Consider the following 24201-nt stretch of genomic DNA (forward strand, 5'->3'; position numbering starts at 1 on the left):
CGGACTTTTCCTTTCACTGACGATGGCCACTAGCTCAGCTAGCGCCAAAGCTCAGTTATTGCTGAGAGTTAAGTAGGAAAATAGACTAGAATTGGACCAAATGTCACTTATTTGGGGGTGAAAAAAAAGGCATAATCACTTTGTGTTAAGTGGGAAATGGAGATCTCGTTTATCTCTGAGGTAGGAAAAAAAAATGTTCCAGAGACAAGTAGCATAACAAACCTTGAGGGAAAAACGTGCCTTGGGAGAGCAGTACACAGCGCGGTCCCAAGAACATCGCACACAGAGATTGTACCGTCTTGTTTGTTCATGCTGGAACTTGCATGAGCTGTGCGACCCCAAAGACATGTTAGCACGGTGTCCACTTTCAAGTGAGAAATACTGCTCCCATCCACACGCGGGTCGGGGGAGTTAGCACGGAGGGTGGGTGGGTGGGTGGGGGTGTGTGTGTGTGTGTGTGTGTGTGTGTGAGTGAGTGAAGGGGGTGTTTTCTGGAGGTATTCCTGACTCCTCACGGGGGGTGAGGTCCACGGTGAAGTGCTCTTAAATGCCGCTTTCAAAGCTTACTTTGGAGTTCTGAGATCAGGATCTCGACTTTTAAAGTTTGTTTCCTTCCGTTTGCTAAGCACAAGAACATTCGGACATTTCTGCTAGGTGAGTAACACAGCCAGAAAACTTTAAGAAAGGTTTGCTAGACTACCGGGGACAGTACATAAGGGGGAGGTTGCTGAGCTGTGAAAGTTGCTTATTCGGCCTAAGAATTCTTGGGTGCTTCAAACTGATTGGAATGTACAGTCTGGCAGACGGATTTTTATGGAGAGAGAGAGAAGCTAGTGGATGCAGTCAGAAACCCACAATCCTAAGCACTTCCCGGAAAACGTTTACAGAGCTGATCCTGGTACAGGTGGTACACGGAAGCTTACGTGCAAGGGGACTGCGGCTGGGTCCGATACACTACCTAATCCGCTCGGCCGGCACAGCCCTCCGGGAGGCAGCCGCGGCGACCCCGCGCTCTTAGAGGCCCAGACACGTCTTGTGATTGTCCTGGAGCTTTATTCTCTTCATGCTGGAGCTGGAGTAGCCCTCGTCGCTGCCCAGGCTCTGCATGCTGCCCCGCTCGTCCGAGTCGCTCACGCTGCTGCTGCTCCAGTCCAGGTCGCCCGTGAGATAGTCTGTGCTTTCAACGTCCACGTCGATTTCTTCTGTGGGGAGGACAAGAGACACGGGTGAGGGCGGGCTGCGGGGCGCTCGCGCCGAACCCCCACGCCAGCCCCGCCAGGCCCTGCTCCGGGCCCGGGGCCTAAGTGCGAAAAGGAAAGACGGGCTCGTTACGGGAGGTCCCGGGACTCGACCTCGGGCCGGGTCTCCCTTCCTCCCCGGCGCTGCCTCTGGGGACGCGCACGCACGCGCACGCAGGCACAGGCCGGCACGCACGCGCAGGCCGGCACGCACAGGCACGCGCGCGGGGCGGGCGCTCACCCCGGTCGGAGTCCGAGCGCTCCGAGGAGACGGTGGAGCCGATGCTGTCCATCCGTATCCTCTCGATGCCCAGCTTCTCCAGCTGCCGCTTCAGGTGCCGCTGCTCTCGCTGGAGCTGGTCTATTTGGTGAATGGCTTTTCTGTCACAATCTTCAAGTTTCTGCAAGTCAGAGCGGTAGTTGTTGGAGCCCGCAGGCCGATTTCAAAATTGCCAAGGACTCTGCATCTTGCCCTCGAGCCGCGGAACAGGGCAGTTTTCCTCAGAAGCCATTGCGTGTCAGTGGACTAGCTTCTCCCAGGGCAGGCCGGGGGCCGGGGCCTCCCGCCTCGGGCTCGGCAGCACCGACTTTGCTGCGGCTCCCTGCACCGTCACAGGGCTTCTGGGGGCTGAGCTCGGCCCCTCTAACGCCGGGGAAGAGCCAGCAGCCCCCCCACCCCCCGGTCTGTGGTGACACCCTGAACCCCGCTCTCTGAACTAGAGCCCGGCGTGGGCCATGCAGAAGGAGGGCTCGTCAGCTACGTGTTCTAATTATATCAACATACATATATCTAATTATATATTATTAGCAACAGTTAATATGTTCTATATAACATCATATAACATTATAACATATCAACATATATATCTAATTATATCAATATCGAGTTATTCCAAATCTCAATCAACTTCTGTTTGGTAGCAGGGAACAATCAGTCTTTTGAAGTCCCGATTCCAAATTGTCCAACACAAGAGTTTAAACGCCTTTCCAAATACCACTTGTTTTTATAAATCTGTTTAACTGTGGTTATGTTGCCCTAAACAAAGGTTCTTCTTCCCTCCAGAATTGTCATGTCTGCATGCCACTAACCATAATTAAAGTGACATTTGTCCAGTAATGACTAAAGGATTATTACTAAACAGTGAGTTTTGGCTGTGGCTCGCAGGAGTCTGAATACCACTCCACTGCCTCACCTTTTGCTATTCAAGCTACGTGCTACAAGCGGACTCCCTTTCAGACCCTCTGGGAGGTGCTGGGGATACAAGGTGAGCATAAAGAACTCGTCCCCTCCTCCGACAATGGAGACAACCAAACAGTCACACAAACCATGGTCAGATGACAACTGTGATAAGTGCTAAGAGAGAAAGAGCCAATAATAACTCCATCTGTGGCAGGAAGGATATAAGCAGGTCAGCAAAAGTTTCCCTGAGCTAGTGATACCTGTGTTGAGATCTAAAGGATGACAAGAAGTTAACTAGGTGAAGAAGGGCAGGGAAAGCATACCAAACAGAGGGAACAGCACGTACAAAGGCCCTGTGGTAAGAGCATGACAAGTGCAAGGGGCTGAAAGGGCATAGGGCACAAGACGCTGCTGTACAGGCAGGTGAGGGCCAGGTCACACAGCCTGGGGCAGGCCTGCTGACAGTCTGTCCTGAGCCACTGATGAATTTTAAACAGGGTGACATGTTGACTTGAGCTTTGGAAGGATTATTCTTAGGAAGCACAGAGCTTAGCTCAGAGGCGGCCAGAGGAATACAGGGAGGCCTCCGAGGAGTTCACTGAAGTAGATGACGGTGGGTGAAATGGGAGTGAGCCTGTGAAATATTTAGGTCTTGGAGAGGACTTAGATATATATGGCTATAGAACAAGGGCTAGCAAGGATGACCCGGAGTGTCTGGCTTAATAAATGGACAACTGGAGGGCCCTTTCACTTCTACATAGGAGTAAGGAATACTCAGTTGCGTTCTGGACATGTTGGGTTTGGGATGCCAGAGATCATCTAAGAGACAGGTTGGAGGATTCCCTAGAGGAAAGGACTGTCCTGGAGATACACATTTGCTGTCCCTCATAAACAGACAAACCCTTATTAGACAGGTAAAGCTAAAAAGGAATCCCAAGGATATACTTACCTTTATGTGTAATTTGGCTTTTGTCAATAAACTCAATGTAGTGTGCCGGTTCGATTCGGGCCCAAGCGGAACTAGCCCCTTCAACTTCTCCAGGCACAAGCGAAGATGGGCCCGCCTACAAAAACAAGGTCACATAGCACTGAGAATTTCACAGTGGGCCAGAAGGCACTCTGGAAGAACAAGTTCTAAAAGAGTAGGAAGTTGCCCAGGCCCAGTAATGGCAAATGCCACCAATGACCTCTGGCCAAATAAACAGCTTTGGAAATTAGACAACTCTGGTGAAAGCCATGGAGAAGCCAAAACTGGGGTTTTCTCAAGTCTCTTTATAAAATAGGTGTTAGGGCAGGGACTAATATCTACTATTATTAGGCATATTTATCAGGTTATTGCCAGGTTTCTGGGTTATGATGTGACCTGACAGAACATGCCAGGGTTTGAATCCTTTCAACCCATACTTCCTCTTTTCCCATCCATGGACCACTGGAACTAGCACACTGCTGTATATAGTATTTACACATGTGAATGACCTGCATGGTTATTCATTACAGCTTGCTTTAAAATAGCAAAGATCAAAACCACCCAAGTCACCAACAACAGGGAGCTGGTTAAATAAATTATCATGTATCTACGCAGTGGAATACTATGCAGCGATGAAAAGAACCAGGATGTGCTCTATTTACTACTAGGAAAGAACTCTCAGCTATATTGTGAAATGAAGAAAAGCAAGATATCAAACCATGCATACAACATGCCATCTTTGGACAAAACGGAGGAAAAGTAATGTTTTCTTGTATGGACAAAAAATCTTGAACAATAAGAAACTAATAACAACTGCAAGGAGAGAGAAGTCAGGGCATAGGCAAGGATAAGGAAAGGGAGTGAATTTTTACTGAATAACATATCTTTTGGTTTTTCAACTATGTAAACTGCTATTCAAAAAGTAGATTTTTTAAAAAATAAGGAAAAAGCACATCATCAGCATTGCTACACCACACAAGCATGCAGAACAGCTAGAGATAACCACATGTAGGCCTTGAAGGGTGTTCAGAGGTACAGTGGGACGGGGCAGGAAGGGAGAAAGGCCAGAGGAAGCAGAAGCCGCAGTGAGCCACTCAAGAGAGAACCTTTAGTCACAGACTGACCGGAGTCCCTAAAGTTTTGGAAATTAACACTTCATTTCTTTGTGCTTTATTCGAGAACCTAGCAGATCCCATGAATGGGAGAAACAGCCAGAATTCAGAGTTTTTGCCTCAGCCCAGCACGTCCTGAAAGCCTTCACAGGCCATTCCAACCCATAGTGATTCCTCCACTTTCTGAGTACTTAATGGTTTATACTAGTCAATGGGAAGTTCACGGTTCTGCCTGAATTGTTTGGTATTTGCTACTTAACCACTCATTCATTGCAAACTCCTCAGAAAGTTGGACTGCCACTTACTACGGTGCCCCTCCCCCCCTTAATAAATGTCTGCTGAGTGGGTCATGTCACTATTCAACTAGACAGTAAGCTTCTGGAGGACACAGTCCATCTCTACTCCACCTCTGCACCTTCAACAGTGCTTAGGCTCCTGGGGTTTTAGACACATGCCCACAGCCCACACACAACCACCTGGAGCAGAGTTCCCGGGAGCCAGGAGACAACCTTAAAGCTTAATTTGCCCTCCGCTCCCCTTAAAATTTTTGACTGTATTAGCAAAAGTTGGAACTAAAAGAAGAAAACTGCTTCAGAAAGCTCCAAGAGGTCCATATGTATGATAATGACCAAGGAAGTCCATTCACACCTTTCATATCAAGACTTCGGGATGTTCCTCCAAGGCAGATCTAACAAGTGGTGCATTAGACATCCTTCCGAGCCCCCTGCCTCCTCCGCTTCCAAGCCTCCTTCCTTGTCTAGCTCTCGAAGCTGTCCTAGACTCTCCGAGGGCCCTCTAAGCCTTGACAAACTTGAAGAATACAGCAATTGCTCTTGAGCTAGGAAGATTTAATGGTACAAAAATGCCTTACTCTTTGACAAGACTTCCACTTGCCCTGAAACCCTGTCCATGTGGAATGGTCACAAGCAAAGGCTCCCATTAGAGGTTTGCTCCTCCTACCACTACAGGAGGAAAAACTGTGTGTAAAATGTACCTGTTCACCTTGGATAATAATATTCAAGAAGAGTCATGAAAATAGATATTAGAAACACCATGAGAAAGTATAGTCACTTATGCAGTTATCCAAATTATATCTCCCAAAGTTTATAGACAAACTGTCAAGTTAGGAAAAAAGGTTCAAAAATTAGATGTAGACATTTTTCAGCTTGTTATCTGCAAAGACTGCATGATTCAGAACAGTGTCCTATTAGTCATTTTATGATGTGGGTTTATCTACAAATATGAGTATGTAAATTTTCTAGGAAGTTTGTCTACTGATAAAAATATAATAATAAAGTCATCTTTCCATGCATCGTCATTTCTAGCTGTACAGGGAGTCTAGCCCAGAAAGTATAATTCTCACTACCCAAATGTGGGTTCTTCCAAAGAACACTTCCAGTTGTGAAACCAGAAATAAGCCATTTGACTAATTCAAGCTAAGGATAATACATGTTCATTCGGTGTTTTTTTGGCCTGGTTCTATGAAAGTACGACCAGAGCTTTTCTGGATTTTTGTCGAGATCCAAAGCCAACTTCTGTCTTTGGTAGTGCCTGTCTTGGCCTCCTCTAGCACCTCACTGCTCAGCCCACTGGCTGCCCTGCCCACCTGCAGACATCCCCAGGCTGGCACCTAGGCCAACCACAGGGGAGGGGTGAGGTCTACGGAGCAGGCTCGGTTCTGTCATGTAATAGTGAAATTCGACTCCTGAACCAGATAAACAAGCAAACGGACTCCTCTGTAAAAGCTCCCCCCGAGGCTCCTCAACCCTGACACACACACACACACACACACACAGGCACACTGCACCCTAGGATCTGCAACCCCTCAGCCAGCCTTGAGAGCACCCATGAAGCACGAGATCCAGAGCAAGTAACACAAGCACCCATCTCAGCTCTTCCTCCCCAGTCCTGACTATTCCCCTGCCCAGGGCTCTGGTCCTCAAGGAGGGGGATCAGTGTCCCGTTCTGAACTAGGTCTAACTCCCCCTTGGGGAACCAACAGAGGTTTTGCCACATGTACTTAACAGGAAGCCACTCAATAGCCCAGTCTGATCCCTACTTAGACCTCCTCCCAGCCGATCTTCTTCAGCCAGTCATCCTGTTGCCAAGAGCTGCCTCCCTGCTCCCCACCCCCAGCAGAAGGGGCTTGTGCCAAACCCTGGCTCCTTCCTGCTCGCAACTGCCTCTTCTGTTTGTGCTGATCCAACTGCTTTGTACCTAGGTCATGAACCTTGACAAACTTTCTGTGCTGACTCTTCAGAAATATTGCTTTAATTATTCTGAATGGACAGATACACCTTTGGTCTATAGTAGCATAAAGAGACCAATCTTTGATCTGAGCTATAATCAGTAATGCTCAGAATCAAGTGTGCCCTATAACTAGGGATAACTAAATTAGATACAAACTACAGTTTTTCTTCAGTAAGGTTTTGAAAAGGATCTCAAATTTTGTTTTTAGTTCTTTTAATAGTCTGAATCTGTCTGTCACCATACAACCAAATGTTAGCATGGTATGTAAGAGCAAAGGTTTGGGACCCTGGCTTTGCCACTTACTTCCTGTGTGACCTTGAGCCGATCACTTAACTCCACGTGGCATCAGCTTTCTCAGCAGCAGACAGGAACACCACGCCCGACAGGGCCAGTGTATTAACTGGGACAAGGAATGGAAGCCCCTGGCCAGGATCTGACAGGAGTGCGCTCTTACACGGCAGCTGTTGTTCTTTCAATTCTAGTTTCTTCTGTGACCGATAATTATTGGGAAAAATTTGTATAACACTATAATATTCCTTTGAAAATCAACAGGAAACTCGGGGCGCCTGGGTGGCTCAGTCGTTAAGTGTCTGCCTTCGGCTCAGGTCATGATCCCAGGGTCCTGGGATTGAGCCCCACATCAGGCTCCCTGCTCCATGGGAAGCCTGCTTCTCCCTCTCCCACTCCCCCTGCTTGTGTTCCCTCTCTCGCTGTCTGTCAAATAAATAAATAAAATCTTTAAAAAAAGAAAAAAATAAAATCAATGGGAAACTCAAAAGTGTCTCACTAGGTAGATACAGGCTATCTGGTAAAATCCAATTCTTCCTTAAAGAAAACACTTATCTTCTGTCATTAAAGAAATTTAATGGAAAACGTAACCTATTTTCTATGGCAATACAGATCTTGCTTATGCTAAAGATACTATTTTTACATTTAAAAAAAATCAAGGACAGTGAAGGAGACCATCAACAAATCTAAAAGGCAACCTACTGAATGGAAGAAGATATTTGCAAATGCCATATCCAATAAAGGGCTAGTACCCAAAATATATAAAGAACTGATACAACAACGCCCAAAAAATATAATCCATTTAAAAATGGGCAGAAGACATGAATGGACATTTCTCCAGGGAAAACCTACAGATGGCCAACAGACACATGAAAAGATGCTCAACATCACTCGTCATCAGGGAAATGCAAATCAAAACTACAATGAGATACCACCTCATATCTGTCAGAATGGCTAAAATCAAAAACACAAACAAGTGGGGGCAAGGATGTGGAGAAAAAGGAACACTCTTACACTGTTGGTGGGAATGCAAACTGGTGTAGCCACTGTGGAAAACAGTATGGAGTTTCCTCAAGAAGTTAAAAATAGAGCTACCCTACTATCCAGTAATCGCACTACTACAGCAAAACAACTAAACACTAATTCAAAGGGATACACGCACCCCTGTGTTTATAAGCAGCATTATCTACAACAGCCAAAGTATGGAAGCAGCTCAAGTGTCCATGGGTAGATGAATGGGTAAAGAAGATGTGGTATAAATATATACACAACATAGTATTATTCAGCCATAGGAATGAAATCTTGCCATTTGCATGCAATGACATGGATGGAACTAGAAAGTATAATGCTAAGTGAAATAAGTCAGAGGAAGACAAATACTGTATGATTTCATTCACATGTGGAATTTAAACAAATGAGCAAAGAAAAAAAAAAAAAAAAGGCAAACCAAGAACCAGTCTCTTAACTATAGAGAACAAACCTATGGTTACCAGAGGGGAGGTGGGTAGGGAGATGGGGGAAATAGGTGACGGGGATTAAGGAGGGCACTTGGGACGAACACTGGGCAATGTGTGGAAGTGCTGAATCAGTGTATTATACACCTGAAACTAATATTACACTATGTTAATTGTACTGGAATTAAAAAAATTTCAAAAAATTAGCAAGGATCTTATAAAGCTAATGCATGCATAAGAGAAGACTCCTTCTTGGCCACACATCATGTAGAGTCTTGGGTCGAAGGGAGCCCAAGGCTGGGAGGGAAGCACCTGAAGAGCACCCGACTCTCCCTGCCCCAGCTGCACTGCAACAGCCCAAGGAAAATACGGGGGCAAAGACTGACCTTGGAAGTCCACACACATCTCTGGATGTGCTATCTATATCCAAAGCACCGAAAATCTCTCTCATACAACAGCAAGAAGAAAGGAGAGCATATTTAGGAATAAACTTAAAACAGCTTAGGAAGGATCTCTAGGAAGGAAACTATAAAACTTTGCTGAGAGACAAGAAAATCTGAATAAATGGGAAAAAGTAGCACCTTCCTAGACATGAAACCTAAAAGCAAAGATGCCAATGTTACCCAAGTTCGTCTATAAATTTAACATAATTCCAGGGGGAAAAAAATCCCAAGTGTTCTTCTTAATGCTGGGAAATTAGTCTAAATTCCATCTAGAAGAATACATGTATAAGGGATTGCCAGATTTTTGAGAAAGAAGAATGAGGAGGAATGTGCTATACCAGATATTAAATTGTATCATAAAGCTTTAATAATTAAAAAACAGTATACACTAATAGAGGAATGGGCGGACAAATCAAGGGAACAGAATAAAAAATTCCCAGAAACGGACTGAAGAATAGGTATGAATTTAACATATAACAGAGGTAACACTACAAATCCTTGGGAAAAGCATGGATTGTTCGGAAAATAGAGGAGTGGGAAGACTAACATCAAAATAAATTCCAAATATATTAAAGATTTAAATATATGTTTTGATACCACACTGTTCTGTTGTTAGTTTTCCTTAAGTCTTGTCAGCCATGAATTATGGAAAACTAAATATCCAAGCGAACGGAAGTCATTAATGAAGAGGCTCTAGGCTGCTGGAGGCATACCTCCTCCCAGAGCCCCGGGCACCAACAGAAGGCACCTGGGCTAGCCAGCGTGCTCTTAAGACAGTTCTGAATGCTGCTCTTTTTATTTCTGCCTCCAGACTTAAGCGCCCTCGAGTCTATCCGTGTCTCTCTCCCTCTCAGGCCAGCAGATTTGTCAACTGGAGAATAAACTGGGAAAAGAGTTAAGACCATAGGTAGACTGTGCCATCTGCAGCCAGGGCTCCTGAATTTGCTAGGTTACCCCAAAAGTTCTTCCTGCCCAAATGTGGCCAACGAGTGGGAATGGTATCCAACTGGGTGCATGTGCGTGTCTGTTAGGAGAAAGGCCCTGCTGTCAGATTCCTTTTTCTAACTGGAGGTGTAACTGAACGCTCTCACAGTAGAGTGTAGGACAGGACGCAAAGAAGAGTTAGAAGGTCAGAGCAGAGCGTACAGGATGGCGGCCAGTGAAGGGGGTAGATAAGGAGTTAAATTCACAGGTGGAAATCTAGAACCATACACTTGGCTCTCATTCACTTTCTGAGAGATTACTGTGCACCGCCACTTTCATTGGTGCTGGGACACATTGTCGCGTTAGATCAAGTCCCTGCCCTGGAGCTTCTTAAAATTTAGTCGGAGATCAAACATAAACAAATTATGGCAAATTACTGATCTGAGCTGCCTTCAGACTATGACAAATAGCAGCCCTCACTAAAAGTTCTAGAACAGGCTCCCCTTTGCCCTCTACCAAACCTATTCTTTCTTTTCCCTCACCCATATCTTGTTTGACCTAAAAGGCTGTCAAGCTTCCATAGACCATCAGAACCTGCTTTTTCCCTTTCCAAATAGATCACATTCATTTCTTCATTCATTCACACACAACACACTTCCTATATATCCAACTGTTCTTTCATTACCAAGTAATGGGAAAGACCAAGACTTCCATTTTGTGTTAACCCACTGGAGCCTAGAAATAATAATACATCTGCAGATGCCGACCTGAGAGTAGAATCTGGTATCTAGGCAATCCATGTCCCTTCTCTTTGAGAAAAGCCCTACCTAACAAACATGATACATGGGGCCGGAGTAGTACTACTCATTAAAACTGGGCTTCAGATTCTTCACTAAAGAAAAAAAGCAAACAATACACAATAGCCTATTTAACTCTAAAGTTTCACCATCTTATTTCCTAGCTTTGTGTGGGCACAGATTTAGCCAATTAAATAGCTTCATAAATTCTATAGGATAATTGGAGGTTTAATAAAAATTTCAGATATGTTATGTATGAGCTGTATAGTGAGAAAAACAGGTTTGGTATAGTGAGTAAGAAGAAACAAATCATCTCATGGGGTCAAAATTTACTCCCTAAAAGTGATTACAGGTCACAAGAGATACTTTCTCCAGATTTGGGGTTGACAACAGAGCATTACCGGGTTAAACAAAAGGTCCAGGTGAAGACTACAAGTCATGCTTTGAGGAAAAATGTACTCTCCTCCTTTCACTAAAATGATCCCTTTATAAATAATTGCCAGATGCATCATTACTACCAACTTAACCGGAACCTCAGAAGGTTTTGAAGATTTTTGATAATTGTGATAGTAATCTTTATAAAAAATACAGAGGCAGTTCTATATGCCAGCTGTATGGGAACAGGTCACTCCGTGAACAAGGCATAAATAGCAATTCACGGTGGCTATATTCTGAAGTTATAAGATCACTTCTCTACTAAAAGTTTGAAATACATAGTATATTCATTAATATTTCCTTTCTAGAGCTCAATTTTAAAAATGTACACAATACGGGGCGCCTGGGTGGCTCGGTCGTTAAGCGTCTGCCTTCGGCTCAGGTCATGATCCCAGGGTCCTGGGATCGAGCCCCGCATCGGGCTCCCTGCTCGGCGGGAAGCCTGCTTCTCCCTCTCCCACTCCCCCTGCTTGTGTTCCCTCTCTCGCTGTGTCTCTCTCTGTCAAATAAATAAATAAAATCTTTAAAAAAAAAAAAAATGTACACAATACATCTTACGGTTGGTACTTGCTAGCTTTCTCACCCTTTGACTATTAATGTCTATGACAAAAAGTCAGGCAGTGCCCGCACTGCTCCAGTAGGGACGGGAAATTAGTTGAATAAGCAGCATATGTCTTTTCTCCAAGTTTTTCCAAGGGCAGATGCCATCTATCCAAGAGGTGTAGTCCAAGAAAGATAGATTCTAGCGGTACAAATCTGGGTGTTCTTCCACACCATCAATGTAGGCCAGATTTGCACACTGATAGCTACATCCCTTTGTAATAACCAGGCCATGCCCTTAGCCCCATGTGGCAACAAAGCAATGCGGATTTGTTACAACACCCTAGAGTGAAATCTGAATGTGGTCAAGAAAGTTCAGAAACAGTAAGAGTGGTGCAATGCCTACCACAACTCGGGCCCAGTGCAAAAGTTATGCCCCTACCCTCTTCCGACAGGAGGAGCTTGGCCATATGAAAAGCCAATATAACAATAGGGACCCGCAATAAATTAGAATATCCTGCCAGAAGAGACCTGACTGCAGTGGTTTCTCATACCAGACCAGATGCCACTGAAATACTGTTAAACCAAATGAAAATAATAGCTTAGATCAGGCTGCTGAGTCCTCCCCACAGAGCACACACAAAAATCTTTTGTCATGGGGTCAGAAGACTCTAGCAGAGGTAATCTCTCTAGACCAGCTGCCTAATTCCAGCAAGGCCTGCATATGTACCATTCCAGAAAAACGAGTGTCTATTATTAAAGAAGATGCCAGAGCCTTCTTTTGAAAAAAAGTCCATTCTAGCACCTGACTCCTGACCCACTGGCTGCAGCTTATATGCATTCAGTCAGTCTCCATTTGCTGAAGTGCTACTGAAAGGCATTCAGACCAGAGGAATTCCCAGCTAAGAGAAGGAAAACAGTAGAATTATCATCAACAAAGCCATATAACAACAACAAGATTCAAAAATTTCCTCTATTCCAACAAAAATTAGTAATTACGATGGGAATACAATAGTGATTTAAAAATTTTTAAATGCAGGAATACCTTTTAAAAGAAATATACAAGATGCATGGGGAAATACTATAAAACTTTAGAGACAGAAAACTGATCTGAATAAATGAAGTCACATACCAAATCCTGGATGGAAAGAGCTAATACGTGAACGTGAACTTTTAAAGGTTAATTTATATTGAAATTCTTAAATTTTGATTTTGAAAATCCCAAAAGGATTTGGAGGTTGGGGAAATGGACTGACTATACAATTCATAGGGAAAAATAAACTAGCGAAAATAGCTAACAACATGGTAAAAAAAAAAAAAAAAAAAGAAGGGAGGAGTAGGGATTTGCTTTACCAGATCTTGAAGTGCATGATAAAACCTCAATGACCGAAACAATATTCACTGGCACAGGAAAAGCAGAGCAGATGAACAGTGGAATAGAAGAACCAGTCTAGAAACAGACTTAGCCACGAACAAGAATTTAATATACAATAGAAGCAGCAAGTTCAAACAGTGAGAGAAAATGGACTCTCTTAAAGGAAATGATAAACTGGACAATAATATGATACTCAAAGGGGTGATCTCTTTCATATATATCCTTCATATTATATAATCTTTTCAAAATAAGGAAAAAAACAAACGCCTGAGTAGAAAATTGGGCAGAGGTTATTAACAGGCAATACAAACACACAAAGAAAAGAAAATTATTTGACTGTGCTAGTAATGTAAGAAATGCAAATTAAAACAAGTTGTCGGCTTTTGTTTTTTATGTATCAAATTCATGAAGGTCTTAGATTATACTAACACCTTGTGAAGGTGTAAGACCTGTAACCTGCCAGGTGGGCAATCCAGTAGTCAACATCGAAAACCACAACAATGTTTATATCATTATTTCCACAACTATAAATTTACCCTAAGGATATAATTATGGTGTTGGACAGAGATTTACCTACAAGGTAGTTTAAGGAAGTATTGTTTATATTAGCCAAATACCGGGAAGAACCTAAAACGGGATTGGTTATATGAGTTACAGCACATCCATATGAGATACTACAGGGTATTCACTAAAAGTAATGTTAGAAAAGTAGACTTAAGGACATGGGAAAATATTCATAATGTAGCTTGAAAAGAAAGAAATTATTATTATTTTTAAAGATTTTATTTGACAGAGAGAGACAGCGAGAGAGAGAACACAAGCAGGGGAAGCAGGAGGGGGGGAAGCAGGCTTCCTGCCAAGCAGGGAGCCCAATGTGGGACTCAATCCCAGGATCCTGGGATCAGGACCTGAGCCGAAGGCAGATGCTTAACTGACTGAGCCACCTAGGCACCCCGAAGATAGAAATTATTTACTCTATGATCCCATGTTGACTTAAAAAAAGTATGCACAAAAGTCTAGATGGATACAGAACTTAGCAGGAACGTCAGCAGCTGTTACTGCTGCAAGATCTATTACAGGTGATTTTTATATTTTCTGTGCTTTTTGGAACTTCCCAATTTTCTACACTAAACTATACTTTTATTTTCCAAAAACAACTGTGGAGATACACTTCAAAGTTCCACTGCTGTCCTCTGGCAGCTAGAATTATGGATGATTTAAATTGTTTTTAGAAAGACTTTCTATATTTCTCAAGATTTTCTGTAAGATTAGTTGGTTTTTTGTTTGTTTTAAAGATTTTATTTATTTGAGAGAGAGAGAGAGAGAGCAAAAGTGAGAGAGATCACAGAGGGAGAGGGAGAAGCAGACTTGCCCCTGAGAGGAGAGCCTGAGGCAGGACTTGATCCCAGGACCTGAGCCGAAGGCAGACGCTTAGCTGACTGAGCCACCCAGGCGTCCCTGTAAAATTAGTTTTAAAAAGAAAAACTGCACAAAGTGTTTCCTTAGGAGGCTAGACCCACAACGACCAGTTACAGTTCAGAGAAGCATAGACCGAGTGACAGATGCTCCTATCTATGCTGATGAACTGAATCCTTCACCCCAGGGGCTTGGGCTTCATCAGGCTCTGGATTCCCAGCACCTAGGACACAGCATCTTCAGTGCTCCATGAATGCCTCATATAGAGAATGGAAAATACAAGCCTTCTAGAATGGTGGAGGTGGGGTATTTTCCTACCAACACCAAGAATATTAAAGTGGTAGTGTTGAGTATATTGTCCTCTTTGTGGAGTCCTAACGAACACCAATTACTCAGAATCTCTAAAGTGCCACAGAAAAGGTTTCTGTTTAAAAATCTAACCCAAGTATAATCAACTCTGCAATCTCAAAGAGGAAAACAAATTCCCATTGTTAGAAGGTCTTTCCCTAAGTTTTTGTTTTTTGTTTTTTTGAGAGCCATGTCAATCTTTTTATGTGATGTTTTAAGGTAAAAAATGGCTAAAGTGTATATGCACTTAGCAAAGCGGGATTGTTTTATAGGCGTCAACTACTAAAACCAGGGAGACTACAAGAGCAGCTGTTCAACTGACTTCAAAACCCGAAGATTCTTAAGCATCTACACTCATAAGGGGAGAAGAGCTGGGCAACTTTAAGTCCCTCCCCTGGACTGCAGCAACCAATTTTGGTTAAATTAAGAAATTTGAGTCTTTACTTCCCTCTTTTCTGTTCACATGCTCTGGACTAGAGAAAGAATTATCAAGACCTTAAAAGACCGAATTCCAAAAAAGAAAGGACAATGAGGAAACTAGATAACTCTTCAGCGAGCAAAAGTTGACTGGTCACACGGAAGCAGTCTGAATTAAAAGCAGCTTTCCCAGTGGGGACTCCAAATCCAGTTTTCTAGATTCTTTGCCTCCATAGCCTCTCATGTATACCTCAATCTGAGCCATAGCATATTCATTCAGACTGTCTCTGCATCTTTCCCATTAGACAGACAACATTTCTCTAGGAAGGGGACCATGCTGATTTAATACCCCCAGTGCGAACTCTCTTAATACCTAGTACTGAGTGCAAGTTCTTGAGACACTGTAGGCAAAAATAAACACCCCTGAACTGCTAAAAGGTAAAACTGACATTGTGTGGCATTCTTGCAGAGGTAAAAGGCATAAAGTTGTAGTAAGTGCAAAAAGCCCTTGCCTGAAGGGGTAAAATTTTAATAACAAAAATGAGTGTCTAATGGAATAATAAAAAAATAAATGCCTACGTAAGGTGCGGGAGAAGAACTAGAAGACTTTTCAGCAGAAGGAATCCCAGTTTACCCAGTTCACCCCAAAGGCAGAAAGTTGAGAATCTAAAGATGAGAAAGAGAAGCCACATCTGATTACCTTTCCACCTTAAAAGATACTTTCGAGTTCCCAATTCATGATCTGGAAATCCCTAAAGCAAAAACGAAGCTTTGACCTCAAACACAGTCACAATCAGAGAAATTAAAAGGGAAGAAGAGGGATGGGGAGAAGCACGTGCGCAGGGAGGCACATGCACGCACACACAGAGTTCCTCAGCGGAGTCATGCTAAATGTTCACCCTGTTCCAACATTCTCCTTCCTAGTAGGTCAGTCTGCCCTTTCACGGACGAAAAGTGTCATTCAGATCCTGACTTTCAGAGTCAGGCTCCCTCTTCAAAGAAGGTTTGCATGAAATAACCATATGTATTTACAGAACCATCATTACACATCATCTTGTTCATGCAGAGCACCGAGAAAGCCACTCAATCTGAATGGGTAGCCTGTATTTCAAATTGATGGGAGCTCGGAGACCAGAATGAAGCTTGTTCAATGGTTCTCAGCCCTGGCAGCACATGAGAATCACCTGGGGAGCTTTTAAAAAAATACTAGAGCAGAGTCTCAACCCAAACCAATTAAATCAGAATTGCTAGGGGTGAGGTCTGGGCATTGGTTTCTTTTTTTCTTTATTTTAAAGCTCCACAAGGAATTACTATTTCCACCCCCCACCCACCATGGTAAAAGTGGTTGTTTTTAAAAAAGTCTTTATTAGAGATAAAAGATTTGCTTTCAAATACTCCATGCAGAGGGGTAGTTTTGATTATATAAGATTAACAAAATGTTGATTGTTGAAGCTGGGTAATGGACACATAGGACTTGATTACATTATTTGTTCTCATATATTTGAAGATTTGTATGTTATTTTATAAAATTGGCAGAAATAAAATCTGTTCCTTCTCCTCAAATGTATACATGTGTGTAATTTAATACAATATTTTTTAAAAAAACATTAAAATAAAAGCTTTGCAAGTGACTTTAACGTACAACCAGAGTCAAGAACCACTAGGCTACATCGTTGAAGGAGGGGCAAACCGGATTTAGAAAATAAAGATTTAAACAAACAGCAAGAGGCAATCCAGGTGAGAGAGATCAACTCAGGAAGCCAGATGGATCCCAGGGAGGGTGGCAGACCTCCTCTAGTGACTCACCATCTCCAATTTGTGCTATGCATATATTTGCCTGATTTTTGAGAATCTTTATTCACAAGTAAACTGTAAATACACACACATATGTATGTGTATTTATATATATCTGGGTGTGTACATGATTTAAGACAGAACTACCAATTATATTCAGTAGCATGTAATTTTTTTTAAAAACACTATTTGTGGAAACACTGCTCATGACCTAAACTGCTTTGGCCTGTGAAACAGTCACCCAGGAAGGCCCTCCTCAGGAGGAGTGGGTTGCAGGAGTGAGGGCTGGGGGTGTGGTTTTTGGAACCTGCAAGCCCTTCATCTACCTAAGTGATTTAGGGGCAGTGCTGCTTAGTCGGCCTGAGGAAACTCTTACATCAGGTGTTACTTGTGGGAAGAGCCCACGAAAAGCATCCAAGTCTCTAAGATCAGGGACTACATCAAAACGACCCCCAACCCACCCCAAAAATCCCCAACTCACCTATTCTTCTCCATTTCATTGTGAGTTGATCTGAAAGAGGGAATAAGAAAACAGTAAGATTCTTCTTGTCTTAAAGAACTATTTCAGCACCAATACAATTACTTTAACTTCTTTCTCTCCTAAGTTGGTAGGAGAGAAAACAGAAAGGGAGGAAAAACTCAGTGGGATCTGCTAAAGAAATCAGTTCCTTTGAGGAGTTAGGTAAATGTAAATATGTAAAATAGAGTTCAAGGAGAAGTGACAAACTTAAGAGGCATGCAATCCCTAGTGGAAATGTAATCCATTTTAAGAAAGGAAATAAAAGGGGCCTATTTATACAATGAGAAAAACAGCTGCGCCATGTGATGTGAATTCGGGTTACAGAACACCAAAGCTTTCTTCAGGCTGAGGGTAGAAGAGTGGAGGTGGCACCTCCTCCTAGTCCTGCAGTTTTTTCTAGGTGTAGTAGATATGCCAAAATTTTATGCTAAGTTGCTTAACAATAGGATACAATTTTAAGTGGATAAAAATAATCCCTTTTCCCTCAATCTTTCTACTCCCTGACGTAATTATTTGATCATGTACAACCGCCTGCAAAACGCTACTGGTGAACAGCTCCCAAATGATTTCAGGAAGGGGCTTCTAAAACTTAGCTCAACATAAAGACGATACAGACTGGTGAAAGCCACAGTGAGGGTGAAATGTGAAGTCTAGCTTTGCCACCAACTGGTACTGTAGAAGAAATAAAATTCTTTACCATCTTGTCCTTGGTTTAACCCCTCTGTAAAATGGGAGTAAAAATTATTGTCAATTATCTACTGAACACACATAGATCAATGAGGTAGCAACTGTAAAAGTGATTAGAGAGCCTTGGACAAAAGCTATGGTGGATGTGAAATCCTATTATTAAAGTGTTTATAGCTGACCTTGAATATAAGGTCTGGTCTAAGAATTTATGGACAGGTTTCCATAGAAGTCACAGGAAGTCAGTCAATATGGCCACTACAGTGTCGTCCTCACACAACTCCTCCCTAATTATAAACTTGAGGAACATCCCAGGATTATAAAGGAGCTCAATCTTGACCTTTAATGGAAATTCTCTGGAATCTAACCAGTTCAGGAGAGAACACCCTGGCTGAGGCCAGAACCTTCCTGGGCCTACAGAGGAATTCTCAACAGTAATCATGGAGAAACAGGACTTCTGTGAATGCTCCGCCACTCATTTATATCAGGGGGCAACCACCGCCAAGTTCATTCACACCAGAGAAGGGTGGTGGAGGGTTTATAGTCTTGGAATGAGAAATTTCCAATCCAGCAATAAAACTTCTCTTCCACAAGGCTCTTGGGACACCGATTTTTATTAACGAGAAAAACCAAGAAAATAATGACAGTATTTTAAGTTTTAGAATATTTGTTTTCTAGGTAAAGGACCCCAAAGTTGGTTACCTTAAAAGCTTTACATTGATTCACTTGGTTTTCCCTCAACTTTCTTCAGTTACATTTACCTGAAGGTTTACTTCCTGCAATGGCCGGCAGGATATCACAGTTAACAAGAGTCAGGCCTGCACTACAAACCTTTGGCTTTAAAGCACGTGGCATTTTAGTTTTAACAGGGAATAACAAGTTCAAAGTCTGACAGATTTTTTAAATGGATGAAAGTATATGATAGCAGCTGGTCAGAATTTCCCCGTTTAACTGTAGGCAAGGACCATTCCAGGAAGGTGGTGGAAGAGAGAAGGGTGGATATTTGAAAAGAATATAATCTCTGATTATAGAAAATAGCACACAGGGCACTCTTACCAAAAATTTCTGGATTCTTTGAAGATACATATAAGAAAAATTCTGAATCCCCAAGATAAACTTTTTAACAAATTCTGTAGGACAGACAACTCCTTCCAGACTTTGAACAGTTTCGGTAACTACAGATCTTATTTGATTACTTAAGAGTATTAACACATTGGGATTTTTACAAGGGGACTTACATCTAATGGCTAAAGCATTACTGAAGTGCATTTGGGTGACTGAAACTGAGTTTGTCTTTAATGAAAATAAGCCTTTCAAAAACTATCAGAGATTGCTTGCCAACTGTTAATGGGTAAACATTTATATTTTTAATTAAAGTATTATGAGAATACATAGATACCTTGTGTCAAAATTATTTTCCATGTGGTTACTGAAAAGATTTGATAACTCTGGAATCACTGGTAAAGGTCAAATGTCACCATTGAAAAATATATTCTAACAAGGGGCGCCTGGGTGGCTCAGTCAGTTAAGCGTCTGACTCTTGATCTCAGTTCAGGTCTTGATCTCAGGGTCATGAGTTCAAGCCCCACATTGAGCTCCACGCTGGAGGTGGAGCCTACTTACAAAAAGATAACTAAGCCAAACTACAGTGTATGAGAATGGAAAAAGTTCTTGGGTTCAAAAAGATTCTCTATGTCAGCTCAGCTACATGGCCACTGTTGCATAAAAGAGCTAGGTGGCAGGTCCTGAACTTCCTCTTTCACGAGTGCCAAAGCCTGCTTTGCAATTTTACAAAATATACCTTTAAAAACTCTGGATTTCAGTTCTAAATAACTAGTAACTGATTTCAAAAACCCGTAGGAAAAAAAAAAAAGATTCCACCTCCCCTGTATTCCAGTAGTTCTCTGGATGATTCTGAAACAATATTCACAATTTCATTTGTTTTTGTTTTTTTAAACATGCAACTAGAGAGACTGGATTAAGATCTGCATTTTTAGTTCCCAAGAAGTTGGATATGTGGCTAAATCTTTTTTTTTTTTTTTTTGTCCAAGGAAAAGTAGCCCCCTGACTTGACTCTACAAGCAAAGAGCACAGCATTTCAACCTGAATTAACAAGAATAAACTATTATCTGGTGGTTATGTAAACCAGCAGTGATCTCTCCATCGCCCTTACCTCAGTTCAAAATCCTGACCATACATGGCCTTGGAGAGAAGTCTAATTCAAATCAAGGGTTCAAACTGCATTCTCTGGGATGATGTCTCACTGCTCAGGTAAGGGTCATTCCAAACAGGGCATGAAGGAAGTGATCACATTTAAACAAAACAACCTGCTCTTGCTTCATGTTTGCTTCGTGCCATCTCCAGGTTTAATCATGGTCTCTCAGAGATCCTTGCACCACTAAGGATATTACCCTAATTCATTATTAGTCAAGAATATGAGAAACTGTGATAGCCTCCAGTCTGAAACCATGGAAAACAAACCAAGCCCATTAACAGAAGAGAGCTTTTCCAAAACTCAGAAGTTACAGCTATTTTTTCCATAATAACACTGGATATTAAAGAGAAAGAATCTGTTTCTTGACTTGCAGTTCTCAATTATCATTATTTTTCTTTCCTAATCACCTTTGGGGACCAGCCTACTTCTCTTTCAACATCCTTTTCTCTTCCTCTCCCCACCACTGAACCTCCTCCAAACTTAGGGAAAAGTAAAGTGAAACTTAGGGAAAAATAAAGTGCTAAGGATTAAGCCTTGACTAGTAAGGTGGACAATTCCTCCCAAATCATGAATGGACAAAAGTAAAAGCAACATATGGACTACCTTTTTCAGGAAAAATAAACCAAAAGACTTCAAAGTTCTTCCAAACAAAATCTTAAAAATACTGTAACAAAATGCAACACAGCTAAATCATTTTATACCACTGCATAATACAAGTATTAACATTCTCCTAATAGGCCCTTAATACCCACACACAGATCTATTAGCTACCAGGTGGCTTTCACAGGTAATGTGAAAGATGGGAGGGAAAGGAAAAACCACAGGGTAGTTAATTACTAGGTTCATCCCTCACGTGCCTTCTTAGTCAAGAGCTCAGCACATGTGTGCTGCTCACATCCTGTGGTTCTACCAACACTAAGTACAATGGGATGAATCAAGGATAGAAGCAGCAGCAAGAACAAGTGAGTTTTAGGTTTAAGTGGGACCTCCTGGCTTTCAGTGGTCTGTATTATGCCACAGAGGCTAACCAAATACAGTTAGTTGCAGGGAGGAATAAGGATTCTAAGTCAGTGATGAAAATGTGAATGACTTTAATTTACTGGAATGAAAGGTGTAAGTAAATAGACCTAACAGATTTCCTACCTAACTTATACTTTAAGGGCAAAGAAGGGAAAAAGGGAGCAGTAGCATTAATAGAGTACTCATAGGTACCAGGAACTACAGTCAGGGTTTTAACGTGAGTTCACTGACCATTAGCCACATACTTCCCAGTGAAATTCACAGATTTTAAGAACTATAAGGCTAACATAAAAGGACTGTTGCATATTAATATTTTAATATTAATCCTCCATCACCAAAAAGGCAGGTTTTAACCTCTATCATTCCTCTTTGCCATTATAAATAGATGTAACAGATTGAGACAAACCACTGCATTTCATTTACATGTCAAATATGAAATCCTACCACCTACGCTAAATCAGATACTTTAACATGTTTATAAAATCTTCACTATGAAAAGTAAAAGAAATGGATAATGTCCAGCATTTTCAATTATAAAAAACCTGCCCTGAATCTGCAACTTCTGAAGGCAACATATTGTCATTGTTACTAATTTCACTGGAAGTTTCCAGAGATTTTTGTTCCAAAAGGGAAGAAAAGCAAAATTAAGTTTAAAAGTTCATAAAGAAATATAAAACATTTCCATTTCTCTTTTCTGTCCCCTCAACCCAAACAGAAGGGCTGCTTCCTCAATGGCTTAAGACCATGTGTGCCTTACTGAATCATGATTGCTACTTAATATATTTACTGGGTCATAAGCACAATAGGCAACTTCCATTCTGCAGTTCGTATCATCTGCACTATAATCTAAAAGAAAAAGAGAAATATTTACCAAATTACCTGCTACTGCTGTTATTTTTCTTGGATTTGTTCCTCCGTTTTAAGGCATCTCTGTCCTTGTTATTGTATGGTAACATGGAGGCATAACCATGTTCAGCTTCTAGAAAACCGAAGGATCCAGTTAATGAATGAGCCTAGAACATTCAATACTCTCTCCCCTTCACAGTATTTCCTTTTTAAATTTTATTTTTCATTAAAAGAATATTGTGTTAAGAAACAAACGATGCAAGGTGGAATTCTTAGAACAATGATTGTTTTTTTTTTTAATTGTGTGAATACCCTCAGTTCGGAGCAGGTGTAAGGAGCATTCCAGCTGCTCATTGTTGAGAAAGACACAGCAAGTCGCTAAGCTCATGGAGCTTGGGTTACCCCATTGGCAACGTCCAGCAGGTTGGCGTGCTTTAAGTGGGACCAGCCTCGGGCGAAGGTGCGGGGCAAACACCCGGAACCCAGAGGGCGGGGAAGGGGGGGCGCAGGGGAATCGCTGCTCCTCCAGCTGGGAGACCGGGCGCCGGGCCCACTTGGGGGCCGGTCAGGACGAGCCCCGGTGAGGTAAACCAAGGGCCTGGCCGAGGGGACCCCGGGCACCCCATTTGCTTTGCGGTGGGGGACGGCGCTCCGGACTCCGGGGGGCAGCGGCCCCTTTTCCACCCTTATTCATTGCCTTTGGGGCAGCGGCGGCCTCCCTTCGGACCGCGCGTGGGGAGAGCTGGAGGGGTTGGGAGCGCTCGCGGTCGCGCTCTCTGCGCCTCCAACCACCCCCAGAGCGGCTGGGTGCCCCTACCCCGCGGCCGGGCCCCTCAGAGCCCCCGGCCCCCGCTCGGGACGGACCCCTCCCGTCCCCGTGCACCTCTCTCCCGCCGCTCCAGGTAGTCAGCCGCCTCCAGCAGCATCTGGATGTTCATCCGAACCGCCGCCGCCATTCTGCACCGGGGGCCGGAGCCGCGGGACCAACCCCCACTGCCCACGGGCTCGCCGCCGCCGCCGGACACCCGCGCCCTGCTGTGGACCCCGCAGAGCAGGGTTGAGAGAGCCTCTTTGGCTACCACGCTCGCCAGAAGGGGGGGGGTCCGGTGAGCTGGGCACCGCCGACACCGTGACAGAACCCGAAGAAGAGCAGCAGCCGCCACCGCCGCGGAGTGTTTATCTCCGACTCACCATCCCCCCGCCCCCAGGCCCTTCTCTTGACAGGCCCGCTTCGGCTGCGTTCCTCATTGGGCACCCAAAAGAATGCCCCGCCCCTGGCCTTGTCCGATTGGGGAAAAGCATTACGGCCCCGCCTACTAGAGTCCGCTCCTCTCTCTGGTTGGTCATGCTTGACAAGGCCCGGGCTCCACCCCCTCTTTCCAATTGGTGACAGGATTCGCAACTCCGCCTCGTGCTCCTTCCCTGTTTTCCATTGGTTCTATACCGACAACCCCCTTTTGCTTTGTTAGTATTGGCCCAGAGCTACAGAAAGCGAGCCACTTTGCCTATCTCCCATTGGTGGAGCCGGCTGAAACCTCCCAGTTACGATGACGTCACCTTTCTCCGGGTCCAGCGAGCCCTGAGTGGCTGGTGATCAGCGGCGCCGCTACTCCTCCCCTGATCTGGCATTGGCTGGGAGGGCTGACCTGGGCGCTGGCGCTGATTCACCGGCCGCCGTGGAGCTCGGCTCTGTCCGGCCCATCCCGGCCCTGCCTCGGACCTGTTGCCTGGACCTGTCCCCGGGGAAAAGTTCCGAGGGCCTGCCGGGTATCCCTCGAGTGGAAGGCTGGCACCGCGCGTCTCCTGGGCGCTCTGTCCCGCTCGGGTTCCGGGCCGGAGCCCTTGGTCTGGCGGCCACGGTCCCAGAGGTTCCAGGCTTTCCGGGACCCGGGCGGCGGTGGGCCCCGCCGCGAATCCCCCTGAAGGGAGAGCGGCGCC

General features: G+C 43.6%; 1 protein-coding gene across 2 annotated transcripts; it reads right to left on the bottom strand.

Annotated features, from left to right (window-relative positions):
* Positions 1–454: 454 nt before the first annotated feature.
* On the bottom strand, positions 455–23444 carry MXD1 (MAX dimerization protein 1). Of its 2 annotated transcripts, none has more exons than XM_032410791.1 (6): positions 23147–23444; positions 22297–22396; positions 17460–17489; positions 3368–3482; positions 1480–1639; positions 455–1199 (listed from the first exon to the last, which is right to left on the bottom strand). In XM_032410791.1, the coding sequence occupies exons 1-6, from the start codon at positions 23217–23219 to the stop codon at positions 1015–1017; spliced, it is 663 nt and encodes a 220-aa protein (XP_032266682.1). In that variant the 5' UTR covers positions 23220–23444; the 3' UTR covers positions 455–1014. The 2 variants fall into 2 exon arrangements, with proteins under 2 accessions (XP_032266682.1, XP_032266681.1); XM_032410790.1 differs by having other exon boundaries at positions 455–1202.
* Between the last annotated feature and the right edge of the window lie 757 nt (positions 23445–24201).

Source organism: Phoca vitulina, unplaced genomic scaffold, assembly GCF_004348235.1.
Source record: "Phoca vitulina isolate PV1807 unplaced genomic scaffold, GSC_HSeal_1.0 scaffold12, whole genome shotgun sequence".
NCBI classification, from domain to species: Eukaryota; Metazoa; Chordata; class Mammalia; order Carnivora; family Phocidae; genus Phoca; species Phoca vitulina.

Bases quoted from the DNA above. Each gene is read 5' to 3' on its own strand.
- MXD1 (XM_032410790.1), bottom strand. From the start codon at position 23,219: ATGGCGGCGGCGGTTCGGATGAACATCCAGATGCTGCTGGAGGCGGCT. The intron at 1,640-3,367 runs GTAAGTATATCC...TCTGACTTGCAG, and splicing joins AAGCCAAATTACACATAAAG to AAACTTGAAGATTGTGACAG. The intron at 1,203-1,479 runs GTGAGCGCCCGC...TCCTCCCCACAG, and splicing joins GCGCTCGGACTCCGACCGGG to AAGAAATCGACGTGGACGTT.